General features: G+C 40.9%; 2 protein-coding genes across 4 annotated transcripts; one reads left to right on the plus strand and one right to left on the minus strand.

Annotated features, from left to right (window-relative positions):
- Positions 1-5,088: 5,088 nt before the first annotated feature.
- Positions 5,089-9,789, minus strand: LOC125722832 (serine/threonine-protein kinase PLK3-like). Of its 3 annotated transcripts, none has more exons than XM_048999018.1 (10): positions 8,884-9,789; positions 7,254-7,349; positions 7,040-7,156; positions 6,828-6,957; positions 6,568-6,646; positions 6,370-6,465; positions 5,933-6,131; positions 5,644-5,767; positions 5,419-5,551; positions 5,089-5,236 (listed from the first exon to the last, which is right to left on the minus strand). In XM_048999018.1, exons 2-10 carry the CDS (start codon positions 7,323-7,325, stop codon positions 5,227-5,229), a joined length of 960 nt encoding a protein of 319 aa, XP_048854975.1. In that variant the 5' UTR covers positions 7,326-7,349; positions 8,884-9,789; the 3' UTR covers positions 5,089-5,226. The 3 variants fall into 3 exon arrangements, with proteins under 3 accessions (XP_048854975.1, XP_048854973.1, XP_048854972.1); XM_048999016.1 differs by lacking the exon at positions 8,884-9,789 and adding an exon at positions 7,472-8,350 and having other exon boundaries at positions 5,644-5,752; XM_048999015.1 differs by lacking the exon at positions 8,884-9,789 and adding an exon at positions 7,472-8,176.
- Positions 9,790-10,185: 396 nt separating this feature from the next.
- Positions 10,186-13,151, plus strand: LOC125722833 (serine/threonine-protein kinase PLK3-like). Its single transcript, XM_048999019.1, has 10 exons — positions 10,186-10,805; positions 10,928-11,023; positions 11,121-11,237; positions 11,320-11,449; positions 11,631-11,709; positions 11,812-11,907; positions 12,146-12,344; positions 12,510-12,633; positions 12,726-12,858; positions 13,041-13,151. Exons 1-10 carry the CDS (start codon positions 10,599-10,601, stop codon positions 13,048-13,050), a joined length of 1,191 nt encoding a protein of 396 aa, XP_048854976.1. The 5' UTR covers positions 10,186-10,598; the 3' UTR covers positions 13,051-13,151.
- The last annotated feature ends 1,199 nt before the right edge of the window (positions 13,152-14,350 follow it).

The following is a 14,350-nucleotide window of genomic DNA, read 5'->3' on the forward strand; positions in this document are numbered from 1 at the left end:
GCTATCCCTTGTTGGGCGATGCAGAAGGTATCCTCTGTGTGACCCATTTGTACCTTGATGTCGAATTTCAACTCCAATTCACCTATGGCACGTATTCTATGTTCTAGTCACTGTTTGGCTTCTTCAAATGTTTAGAAGTGTGTGCGAACAATTTTAAGTTATTGTGTTTAAATGTTTAAATTAACCTTGGCATATTTTTAGACTGGGGGGGAAAGCAGAGGAAAGCCCTTGACAACACATGGAGAACATTCCAGGCTCGGCCCACCGTCAGGGTCCATGGCTGGCATAGTTCATGAACTAGAAACACTCAGATTCAGATCCCACCTATAGTGGGATCGTCGTAAAGTAGTGGAGAGGATTGCCGTATAATGAACTCCCATAGATAAATGGGGAGGTTAACTGTTAGGCTGAAGAAACTGTTATTAATCATTTTGTTATCACTCCTGTATGATCAGCAATGAATGTAAATATGTATATACATTACTTTGTTACCCTCATTCTTTAGATTATATTAATAATAGCATTCCCACCTTAGCAAAACCAGAACTTTCTCTTCTTGTTCTCACCTCCCTATTCTGCGTGACTCTTGCGCCTCCCACTGACTATAAATAAAGGAGCCAAGGGGAACCACCCTTTGTAACACATTCTGCTGTAGTTTGCATTGCAGAGAGTGTGGGTACCCTTGCAAGTAAAACTATAAAGTGTGTGTCTCGTAAAGTGTCGAGTTGGCGTGGAAACGCCGGGCGCTTTCCCCAATATTAACTGATAGTGCTGCAGTCCAACATCCATAACATACACTTCTTCATGATTCTACTCTTTCCAGCTGTCGGATTAGGCCGTGGTGGCTTTATGGTTAGGGAAGTGCACTTGTAGTTGAAACACTGTAGGTTCGAATCCCCGACCAGCAAAGCCTCACTGAGATACTGACCCCCAAGTACTGCTCCCTGGGCGCTGAATTTGCTGCCCCCTGCTATGTCACATATGGGTTAAATACAGAGAATGCATTTTGTAGTTGTGCACCATGTGCTGTGGTATGTTGACAATTAATTGCTAAATTCTAATTCGAAATTAGGCAGTCAATCCCTGCAGTTCCTTCATGTTGCAATTTTGCAGGCAGGGCATTGTCAGCGATGTCTTTTCCTTTTCTGTGTTGGATCCAGGATCTCATCGTTTCAGACGGTCCTCCCACCACCTTTGACATGGCAGCTGTTGTCACATGTTGAGACAGAGCTCTGCTCACTAGGGTGACGACTAAAGGATCTACACAGCAGAAGATTAGTATCAGAGTCAGAATAATCACAGCTCCTAAGAAAAGCCCTTTCATAACAGCTTGCTGCCAACCTCCCCACATATCATACCACCAATCCAAACATTCCTGTGTGTTGACCTGCACCTCTTGCCATTTCACCCTGAATCCCCTGTGATTTAACACGCGGAGGTGTACTCGGTCTGCTGGGGAGATGACTGGCTCCCCCTGGTCGGTGCTGTCTCTTGTCATCTGTGCTGCCTCCTTGTCCTGTTTGAATATAGCTTTATATATTTCGGTTAGACTCCTTATGTACTTCAACTCATGCAAATCTGAAGACCATCCATTGTGAAAATGTCAACCGGTGACTGAGGTGCTTCAACAGTAAAGGAGAGATCGCATGCAGAGCTGATATTCTATAGCTTCTTAGTCTAAGTAAAAATAAAATTTTCTCGTCATATAAGAACCAAGTCTCTGGCTGGAAATTTCCACAAAAGAGCCATTTAGTTATTTCTAGAAAAATATACAGAGCCAATGAAGGAACCAGATGTCACAGTAACACAGGTCTGCCCTGGTGCCTTAGGATATGTCTGTCTAAACATGAGTGAGGAGATGGATGCACAGTTCTATAGAGGCCTCTGAGGAGAATAAATGATCCCAATATTATGTTGAGAGAGATGGTTAATTCCGTTTTAATCCAGACTGGGTTCAGAGCACCTGTTCTGCCGTTGATCTTTTGCATGCGTGTTACCATGTATTAGTTTACTCTGAATTTTGATTACTTGGCAAACTAAAACATTTTTGGTCGTATTTTTTTATTCCTAAATTTAAAGTAATTGTACAGTACAATAATATGTTTTCCCCGCCATGCTTTGTCTTGCTTCTGCAGGTTATGCTTGCATTGAACTTGCTTTGTAGAAAATAAGTGTCATGCCCGGCTCATACGCTCCTCGTGTGTGCCACGCCCCCTGATTACCCACGTGTGCTTCCCTGATCGTCTCCTGCTGTGTCCAATTACTTTGATTAGTCCCGTCCTATTTAAGTGCTGATCTTACCTGTTCCCCGTGTCCGTCATTGTAGTTTGTTGTGGATCTTGTGTGGTTTGATGTTCCCTGCTCCCGATTCCCTAATTAAACCCCGAGTTTACCCCGATCTCGACCTGTCTGCCTGCTCCTTTCACGCCTGCCCACACGATCGCCGCTTACCGCCGTCCTGCTCGCAACCGCTACGCCGTGATCGTGACAGGGGCCATTCGCGAATCAGTTCTGAATGGTGCACAACCTTAGTTCTTATGTTAAATCATGTTTTTTTTTCTGACAGCCCAGATAAATGAAATAAAAAAGAATTTTCTTTTGTTGCTTAAGAATTTTGCACAGTCCTATATACAGTATAGCAATTTTTAAAGCTTTTTTTTTTCATTTCTTTTAAAGAGGCTGCAATAAGTAGCATTAACATCTGTATAAAGAAAAGGCTAAGCAGAAATGTAACAAACTGCATAATGTGATGTAGTGCATGTTCATGTATAAATGTAACAAACTGTATATGATGCAGTGCATGTTCATGTATAAATGTTTAAATGTAACAAACTGTATAATAATGTGATGCAGTGCATGTTCATGTATAAATGTAACAAACTGTATAATAATGTGATGCAGTGCATGTTCATGTATAAATGTAACAAACTGCACAATAATGTGATGCAGTGCATGTTCATGTATAAATGTAACAAACTGCACAATAATGTGATGCAGTGCATGTTCATGTATAAATGTAACAAACTGTATAATAATGAGATGCAGTGCATATTCATGTATAAATGTAACATCAGGAGGGGTCCATCACAGCCCCACCACCATCTCTTGTTCAAACCCTTTGGTCTTCTCATTTTCATTAGTAAGCTCCCGATCACCGTAACTGATCTGCATTTGAGACATTTTTCCCGCATCTCATTTTCACAATAAGCTGATAATACTAATAATACTACTGTAATGATAGTATTACAGTAGACTTACTCTTTAAAGCCAGATGGCAGTGGTCACATACTGATGAACGGTTGGGCAGCAAATGCATTTAATGTGGCTAGATAGCAAATAAACTGATTCACCATTTACTCTCATTTGCATCAATTAAAATGTTTGCTGGAAATGTAAATGTAAGCAGTAAAGCTACATTTTACGTTCTTTAAGAAAGTTTAAGAAAGAACAGTTAAACTGTATTTTGAGTGTGGTTAGAAGATCCAGTATTTCAGAAAACTTAAGAATTGTGTAATATGAGAGACTAGCGAGTCTAATATCAGACTGACTGCGCTGAGCTTGTCTGAGAGAGATGATTAGCGAATGGCCTCCCACAGTGTCTCAGCACTCCGTACAAAGAACTTCATATGCTCAGCATATGTTCCTGTTTATCTAATTGTTCTTATTTTAACTGGCTGTGAAGGAGTAAATGAATAAACTTTGCCTGTAGAGTGAACTGGTTACTATGGTTCGGGGCAGCTTTTATTAGACATTGTAGACACCACGTTAGTCTATCAAGAGAGTAAGACCGATCGCTAAGGGTGTCATCTGACTAAAAACAAAGTTACCTCAAAATAGCCAACCAATCACGAGCCAGTACGCATCAAGGCCAACATCTGATTGGAATGCACCATTACTATGCGGTGAAAGGTTAATAGCTAATCACTGATAAACTCAAACACGAACAGCATGCCAAGCAGACTATCTGTTCCCTTCCCTCCATGTTGTCCTTCCAACTGATTGCTCAATGACAATATTTTAAAATGTGGACTTCCTAATTACTATAACATAATTTCTATTTGTTAGATTGTTGTTGCGATTACTTTTATTGTTATTGAATGTCATATTTATTTATTTATTTATATGTTATTCTTGTTATTTTATTTCTTATTGATTAAAAACAAAGTCATTGAGAAAGTTTATGAAATTCTGTATTTTTTCTATTTTTAGATATTCATTATCTTACAGTCGCATGAATGAATGAATATTCATTCATTACTTTACATCTTACAGTCCCAATAAGAGTTAAAACTGCAACCCCCCACCCACCCATCATTCTTTCTTTACTTTCCAGCCCAAAATAATTTCTACAACATAAGTAAAGGACAACTATCAGTAACACGTAGGTACATGTAGGATTTTCCGTTGTTAGTTGTCCTGTGCATACGAAAGTAGTCTTCCAGCTCCTGTCAAGCGCTCATTTTCGGACACAAAATACATTCTGTGTGACAAAATGCATTATTCAATGACAAAATCAAGTAATGCCTTGAATTTTGTCCAGAGAAAGACATACTACAGTTACATTTTGTCCACAGAAGCATAAATACATTACTGTCTTTGGTGCCCCGAAATCAACAGGAATGTTTCATTTTGTACACAGAACTGATATTAGCACCTAGCATATCATGTTCAGAAGGTTGAATGTATCTGCTTTCGTGAATGAAAAAGGGCATTTCATCCACAAAATGCATTTTGTCAAAGAAACAAGTTCATTGCGTGCAGGAAATGCACTTTGTGAGTGAAAGAAATGCATTTAGTAGAGGGGCGTAGTACCTTCCAATAACCAGGAGGTGGAGAGCCAACTTTGATTTTGGTAATCCCAATTGACTTTGGCACATATAGGAAAATATAATTTTCAAAATAACATGAGTCTTATGCAATTTACCCAAGTAATACAAGCTCTTTAGGTGACACACAAAGAATCAATTCCCATCAACATAGTGTCAGAACACATATACTCAGTGACCAAACAATTAAGCAGAACAGACTGAGTGGTGAAAATGAAATCTGCATGAGATTGTCTAGTGTGTTCTTGGTATGAATGTGGCCATAATCATACAAGAAAAAAACTGAATCCATGCCTGAATGCTTGAAACACAAAAGAACTTTATTGAAACAGGAGTGGACAGGGAGCTGGGGGAGGCACTCAGGTGTGGGGCGTCACTGCACTTGCTGAGTACAGCCTGCCTACAGGTCCCTGTGTAGAAAAATAGAGGTTTTCAGTTAACATGGCATTCACTAGAGTTCAAGGATGACTACACTAATATTCAATATACCCCAGCTTTATCCATGCAAATCACCAAGACAAGCTTAAGCTACAGAATGGTAACAGAGATGGAACAGGACAAGGATTCACTATTGTGAACAGCATATCTTTACCTCAACCACTTTGACCAACTGGACCAGGTCAATTTGTTCATTGGTCTGTTGACATCCTCTAGAACACGGAGTGACTCCACAGGCTGGGGGATCTCAAGTCCACTCTGCTCGGCATCCTCCCGTAAAGGCTCAACTGCGAGAAAGCATGGATTTGCCAAGTCATGCATCTGAGCCTGAGGAACTGAGAGATGATCTACTAGTAGGATTTATGTCGATGGAATTTACCTCTGGATCGCTTTTTTCGTATCAGGCGCATGAAACGGTTGAAAATCTTTTTGAATGGGTTGACTGCTTTATGCTGTGGTGGTGTATTGCAGCTACTAGCTGGCAGTGCCTTTGGAGTGAAGCCCTAGGGTATTAGTTTAATATGCATCAGTTAAGCAAACCAATTCCATACATCCATCCATGCATCCATCCATCTTTTGTTACTGTAATTTTAAAGGAAGGGTAAGTACCAGTGACCTCAGCAGACCAGCTAATCATCCACATCCCACCAGTTTGCAAGTGGACCAACCTTTGTGAAGAACTTGTGGCGACGGACATTCGATAGTGACGGGCGATCCCGTGGGTCGATTCTAAATATCTTGCCCATCAGTTTCCCAGCTTCAATAGAGAGATTCTGCGGTAGAATAAATTTGGCTTCCTTTATATTCTTGAGCATCTCCCAGTAATCGTCAGCGTAGAATGCGATTTCCCCAACCAGAAGCTGGTACCTGTAGTAAGAAAGGCAGCAAAGGTGTTTGAGGTCTTTCACATTTGACATAAAAATGCTGTGCTTCCAAAAGAGCAATTCCTTTCAGCTGTGTGCCAGTATTCATTTTTCTTTTCTCTTTCAAGAAGAAAAAAAAACATATTTATGTATGTTAGACACGTGTCTTCTTAAAATGTTAGACAGATTTTATTAGCCATGCTGATCTTTGGCCGGGAGGAGGGTTGACAGGGTATACGTACATGACACAGCCCAGTGCCCAGACGTCCGCTTCCCTTCCATGGCCCTCTCGTTTCCACACTTCTGGAGCCATGTAGACGGGAGTACCACACACTTCTCTACAACACACACAAATGGAAAACGTTAAGTGCACATGTGCTTTAGCTTGCTGTATAAACAAATTTGAAAGCTTAGCCAGGAATTCTGCAAAAAACACCTACTTCTCCCTCGGCTTCAGCTTGACCGCCAGTCCGAAATCCCCAATTTTCAGTTCCATTTGGTCATTGATAAATAAATTTTCTGAAAGACAAACAAATTTGCATTAAGGATAGACTCAAATACTTTGCCAAACTGCAGACTTTACCAAATTGATAAATTAACACTACACAGAAATCCAGACGACCTACACTCGCAATGCCATGTGAAATGCCAGCATTATTATACAGAAAATTGAGTAAAGCGTGAGTGCATGTACACATACCCAACTTGATGTCCCTGTGGACGTAACCTTGCCGGTGGATGTATGTTAACCCTGAAATCAGCTGGTTAATGTAGTATCGCACTTCGGGCTCAGTCAAAGTCCCCCGAGCTTTTAAAATGTCACCGAGTGTCTGGGCAGGGAGAAACAGGGGCAGCCTGATCTATCACAAAGTCTTTGCCTTAGTAAGACGTCTACAAAAGTCAGGGACTCACCTGCCCACTGCACAACTCCATGAAAATATACATGAATTTGTCATCTTCGAAAGAGTGGGAGAACCCCACCACATTCTTGTGCCGCAGTGTTTTTAAAATCTGTACTTCTTCACAGACCTGAGTGAAATGTCAAACACACCATCTCATAAAGTAAAAGGGAAATGCAGATAAACTGAAAAGAGGGATGACATCAAGCACAATCCATACCACATACCTCCTCCACTCCCCAGGAATATAGCCGGATGACCTTAACAGCATAGGTGTCGCCAGTTTCAAGATCGGTCATCTTATAGCATTTGCCACAAGCGCCCTAAAAAACATGTCCTCAATATGTTAACAATAAAGAACATTTCTGACTGACCCTGTTCAAGCATCTCCTCTCTGCAGAAAAATATCAACTGCGATCACTTTCTACAACATTGTGGTGCACACCTGTCCCAAAAGCTCATCCCTGCCGTAGGACCTTAATGTCTTGGGATCTACCAGAATCTCAGGCACTTCCGATGCCATCTGAGCGCGGGAAGGTTCACTGACAGACATGATTTCACCAGAAGAGAAGCGCGATCCGTAACTAACCCGTGGAATACTCGAAATGGGTAGTGAGCGCTCGCGTTCTAAATTACGTGTACACTGCGTCATCAGTCTTAGAACGCGGCCAAGGCAGCCACGCGATTCGAACTTGTTAGATGGATTACGTCACCACATTGAAAATTACATGGATGGAAAAAGAAGTGAACTTGCTAAGACAATGCAACTAAACACGGATAAAAACTTTTATTACAATCAACTTTATTGAAGAAAAAAAATGTGTACACCAAACATTCAGTTTCGGTAATGCAGTAACACATGCTCGGGAGTAAAGCCTTAGAGCAGAGGCCAGGCGGACCGCGGTCCGGGTCCGTACCCAGAAGCTGTCCCATACGGAGCTGGACCGATAGTCAAAACAAAAGGTTATGATTTAGAACCTGACTGGGCGCTTTTATTTTGTCGGCGCAGCTTTTATAGTCTTTTCGGTAGCGGTTTAGCACTAGAACCGCCGTTTCCCACGCCAACGAACGTTAACTGCCAAGCAAGACGCAACTCGCCGTATGCAGCCCTGTCTTTGCGCTAATGTGCCATTAGTGTTAATAGCACCAGCGAAGCTACTGGTGTTCCTTGTTCCTAACAGAGTGGCTTTTCTGTCCTGAAATCGTAAAGCTTTCAAACACAGCATGTATTATATAACATGTTGTTTATTGGTGATTTCATGCTCGTCGAAGTTTCCGCTTTTTAACAACTGTATAAAGTAATGTTATTTATTATATAAATCAACTCAGGTGAAACAAATGTACGTTTCCAGGGTCGCCGAACCTCGTGTATCTGGCGTGAGACTCACGCTTTCAGACTCACGCAGGAAATCTTACCGCAAATCTATATTATTTCATTGAACCAAAAATGTTATACGTCAAAAATGTAATTACAGGATTAGATACCTGAAAAAGTCAGGTATCGGTTACATGCAATGTTTATACAACTAATAGGCTACTAAAATATACCACATTAAATAGTTAGACATTTTGATCTTCTGAACCTTTGCTTCAAGAATTTTCTCTAACTGGATGTCTTTACATTTTAGTTGAATACCCCTGCCAAAGGCAGTTGGCTTAATACAATTTTAGTTTTTCTTTTTTTTCTTAGAATAGTAAACGGAAGATCGTACACGCTCTTGCTGCAAGGTGCTGCAGCCTAACGCATCGAAACAAACTATATTACACTAAAGATCGCACTATTCTGCGCGGTCGTGCTGTTAATATAGGCTATTGTACATTCTAAGCAATTGCCCAGGAAACAAAAAAAAAACTGACCTTTTGTATGAAAGCAAACGTCCAACAACCGCTTTCTTTACTTCCGTCCCTCTTCCCTCTCTTTATTCCCTTTTCGTTTTTGAAATCCCGACTTGTGTCGCACACTGTTCACGTGTAGCATATATCTAGCCAGATAGCTAACGTACTTTATACGTAGGTAAAGTCTAAGCTGCTCCAACATTCGGGCTTGCTGAAGTAGGTTGATATCTTGTCTTCCTGAAGAAAGACGCCGATTTTCACCACGCAGGAGGGCTACATTGAGATCAGTCCCACTTTCAGCTGTTTACATTTATTTACATCCATGCACATTGTTGTAACGGAATGTAAAGTGCGGCACCTGACAGACAGGTGAAATGCGCACCAGAAACGATAGGTAAAAACTCATTTTATACACGTGGATAGGACAAGGTTACCTAAACTACGCTCCTTTGGAAACCATATATAAATTATCTCTATGGTATATATATGGGAATGATCTCAGTGTAGGAGACCCTCTTACGTGGTGAAAATCGGTTTAGTCCAGATTCGGGGCCTTTCTTCAGGAAGACAAGATATGAACCTAGTTCATTAAGCCCGAATGTTGCAGCAGCAAACTTAACGGCTTAGACATTACTTATACAGTACGATATGCTTGTTAGCTAGCGGGCTAGATATTTGCCACACGTGAACAATGTCCGCCCCAATTCGGGATTTCAAAAACGAAAAGGGAATAAAGAGAAGGAAGAAGGGCGGAAGTAAATAAAGCGGTTGTTGGCCGTTTACTTAAAATTCTTGAAGCAAAGGTTCAGAAGATCAAAATGTCTAACTATTTAATGTGGTATATTTTAGTAGCCTATTAGTTGTATAAACATTGCATGTAACCGATATCTGACTTTTTCAGGTATCTAATCGTGTAATTACATTTTTGACGTATAACATTTTTGGTTTATAATGAAATAATATAGATTTGCGGTAAGATTTCCTGCGTGAGTCTGAAAGCGTGAGTCTCACGCCAGATACACGAGGTTCGGCGACCCTGGAAATGTACATTTGTTTCACCTGAGTTGATTTATATAATAAATAACATTACTTTATACAGTTGTTAAAAAGCGGAAACTTCGACGAGCATGAAATCACCAATAAACAACATGTTATATAATACATGCTGTGTTTGAAAGCTTTACGATTTCAGGACAGAAAAGCCACTCTGTTAGGAACAAGGAACACCAGTAGCTTCGCTGGTGCTATTAACACTAATGGCACATTAGCGCAAAGACAGGGCTGCATACGGCGAGTTGCGTCTTGCTTGGCAGTTAACGTTCGTTGGCGTGGGAAACGGCGGTTCTAGTGCTAAACCGCTACCGAAAAGACTATAAAAGCTGCGCCGACAAAATAAAAGCGCCCAGTCAGGTTCTAAATCATAACCTTTTGTTTTGACTATCGGTCCAGCTCCGTATGGGACAGCTTCTGGGTACGGACCCGGACCGCGGTCCGCCTGGCCTCTGCTCTAAGGCTTTACTCCCGAGCATGTGTTACTGCATTACCGAAACTGAATGTTTGGTGTACACATTTTTTTTCTTCAATAAAGTTGATTGTAATAAAAGTTTTTATCCGTGTTTAGTTGCATTGTCTTAGCAAGTTCACTTCTTTTTCCATCCATGTAATTTTCAATGTGGTGACGTAATCCATCTAACAAGTTCGAATCGCGTGGCTGCCTTGGCCGCGTTCTAAGACTGATGACGCAGTGTACACGTAATTTAGAACGCGAGCGCTCACTACCCATTTCGAGTATTCCACGGGTTAGTTACGGATCGCGCTTCTCTTCTGGTGAAATCATGTCTGTCAGTGAACCTTCCCGCGCTCAGATGGCATCGGAAGTGCCTGAGATTCTGGTAGATCCCAAGACATTAAGGTCCTACGGCAGGGATGAGCTTTTGGGACAGGTGTGCACCACAATGTTGTAGAAAGTGATCGCAGTTGATATTTTTCTGCAGAGAGGAGATGCTTGAACAGGGTCAGTCAGAAATGTTCTTTATTGTTAACATATTGAGGACATGTTTTTTAGGGCGCTTGTGGCAAATGCTATAAGATGACCGATCTTGAAACTGGCGACACCTATGCTGTTAAGGTCATCCGGCTATATTCCTGGGGAGTGGAGGAGGTATGTGGTATGGATTGTGCTTGATGTCATCCCTCTTTTCAGTTTATCTGCATTTCCCTTTTACTTTATGAGATGGTGTGTTTGACATTTCACTCAGGTCTGTGAAGAAGTACAGATTTTAAAAACACTGCGGCACAAGAATGTGGTGGGGTTCTCCCACTCTTTCGAAGATGACAAATTCATGTATATTTTCATGGAGTTGTGCAGTGGGCAGGTGAGTCCCCGACTTTTGTAGACGTCTTACTAAGGCAAAGACTTTGTGATAGATCAGGCTGCCCCTGTTTCTCCCTGCCCAGACACTCGGTGACATTTTAAAAGCTCGGGGGACTTTGACTGAGCCCGAAGTGCGATACTACATTAACCAGCTGATTTCAGGGTTAACATACATCCACTGGCAAGGTTACGTCCACAGGGACATCAAGTTGGGTATGTGTACATGCACTCACGCTTTACTCAATTTTCTGTATAATAATGCTGGCATTTCACATGGCATTGCGAGTGTAGGTCGTCTGGATTTCTGTGTAGTGTTAATTTATCAATTTGGTAAAGTCTGCAGTTTGGCAAAGTATTTGAGTCTATCCTTAATGCAAATTTGTTTGTCTTTCAGAAAATTTATTTATCAATGACCAAATGGAACTGAAAATTGGGGATTTCGGACTGGCGGTCAAGCTGAAGCCGAGGGAGAAGTAGGTGTTTTTTGCAGAATTCCTGGCTAAGCTTTCAAATTTGTTTATACAGCAAGCTAAAGCACATGTGCGCTTAACGTTTTCCATTTGTGTGTGTTGTAGAGAAGTGTGTGGTACTCCCGTCTACATGGCTCCAGAAGTGTGGAAACGAGAGGGCCATGGAAGGGAAGCAGACGTCTGGGCACTGGGCTGTGTCATGTACGTATACCCTGTCAACCCCCCTCCCGGCCAAAGATCAGCATGGCTAATAAAATCTGTCTAACATTTTAAGAAGACACGTGTCTAACATACATAAATATGTTTTTTTTTCTTCTTGAAAGAGAAAAGAAAAATGAATACTGGCACACAGCTGAAAGGAATTGCTCTTTTGGAAGCACAGCATTTTTATGTCAAATGTGAAAGACCTCAAACACCTTTGCTGCCTTTCTTACTACAGGTACCAGCTTCTGGTTGGGGAAATCGCATTCTACGATGACAATTACTGGGAGATGCTCAAGAATATAAAGGAAGCCAAATTTATTCTACCGCAGAATCTCTCTATTGAAGCTGGGAAACTGATGGGCAAGATATTTAGAATCGACCCACGGGATCGCCCGTCACTATCGAATGTCCGTCGCCACAAGTTCTTCACAAAGGTTGGTCCACTTGCAAACTGGTGGGATGTGGATGATTAGCTGGTCTGCTGAGGTCACTGGTACTTACCCTTCCTTTAAAATTACAGTAACAAAAGATGGATGGATGCATGGATGGATGTATGGAATTGGTTTGCTTAACTGATGCATATTAAACTAATACCCTAGGGCTTCACTCCAAAGACACTGCCAGCTAGTAGCTGCAATACACCACCAAAGCATAAATCAGTCAACCCATTCAAAAAGATTTTCAACCGTTTCATGCGCCTGATACGAAAAAAGCGATCCAGAGGTAAATTCCATCGACATAAATCCTACTAGTAGATCATCTCTCAGTTCCTCAGGCTCAGATGCATGACTTGGCAAATCCATGCTTTCTCGTAGTTGAGCCTTTACGGGAGGATGCCGAGCAGAGTGGACTTGAGATCCCCCAGCCTGTGGAGTCACTCCGTGTTCTAGAGGATGTCAACAGACCAATGAACAAATTGACCTGGTCCAGTTGGTCAAAGTGGTTGAGGTAAAGATATGCTGTTCACAATAGTGAATCCTTGTCCTGTTCCATCTCTGTTACCATTCTGTAGCTTAAGCTTGTCTTGGTGATTTGCATGGATAAAGCTGGGGTATATTGAATATTAGTGTAGTCGTCCTTGAACTCTAGTGAATGCCATGTTAACTGAAAACCTCTATTTTTCTACACAGGGACCTGTAGGCAGGCTGTACTCAGCAAGTGCAGTGACGCCCCACACCTGAGTGCCTCCCCCAGCTCCCTGTCCACTCCTGTTTCAATAAAGTTCTTTTGTGTTTCAAGCATTCAGGCATGGATTCAGTTTTTTTCTTGTATGATTATGGCCACATTCATACCAAGAACACACTAGACAATCTCATGCAGATTTCATTTTCACCACTCAGTCTGTTCTGCTTAATTGTTTGGTCACTGAGTATATGTGTTCTGACACTATGTTGATGGGAATTGATTCTTTGTGTGTCACCTAAAGAGCTTGTATTACTTGGGTAAATTGCATAAGACTCATGTTATTTTGAAAATTATATTTTCCTATATGTGCCAAAGTCAATTGGGATTACCAAAATCAAAGTTGGCTCTCCACCTCCTGGTTATTGGAAGGTACTGCGCCCCTCTACTAAATGCATTTCTTTCACTCACAAAGTGCATTTCCTGCACGCAATGAACTTGTTTCTTTGACAAAATGCATTTTGTGGATGAAATGCCCTTTTTCATTCACGAAAGCAGATACATTCAACCTTCTGAACATGATATGCTAGGTGCTAATATCAGTTTTGTGTACAAAATGAAACATTCCTGTTGATTTCGGGGCACCAAAGACAGTAATGTATTTATGCTTCTGTGGACAAAATGTAACTGTAGTATGTCTTTCTCTGGACAAAATTCAAGGCATTACTTGATTTTGTCATTGAATAATGCATTTTGTCACACAGTATGTATTTTGTGTCCGAAAATGAGCGCTTGACAGGAGCTGGAAGACTACTTTCGTATGTACAGGACAACTAACAACGGAAAATCCTACATGTACCTACGTGTTACTGATAGTTGTCCTTTACTTATGTTGTAGAAATTATTTTGGGCTGGAAAGTAAAGAAAGAATGATGGGTGGGTGGGGGGTTGCAGTTTTAACTCTTATTGGGACTGTAAGATGTAAAGTAATGAATGAATATTCATTCATTCATGCGACTGTAAGATAATGAATATCTAAAAATAGAAAAAATACAGAATTTCATAAACTTTCTCAATGACTTTGTTTTTAATCAATAAGAAATAAAATAACAAGAATAACATATAAATAAATAAATAAATATGACATTCAATAACAATAAAAGTAATCGCAACAACAATCTAACAAATAGAAATTATGTTATAGTAATTAGGAAGTCCACATTTTAAAATATTGTCATTGAGCAATCAGTTGGAAGGACAACATGGAGGGAAGGGAACAGATAGTCTGCTTGGCATGCTGTTCGTGTTTGAGTTTATC

The sequence above is a fragment of the Brienomyrus brachyistius genome, unplaced genomic scaffold (assembly GCF_023856365.1).
Source record: "Brienomyrus brachyistius isolate T26 unplaced genomic scaffold, BBRACH_0.4 scaffold43, whole genome shotgun sequence".
Lineage (NCBI taxonomy): Eukaryota > Metazoa > Chordata > Actinopteri > Osteoglossiformes > Mormyridae > Brienomyrus > Brienomyrus brachyistius.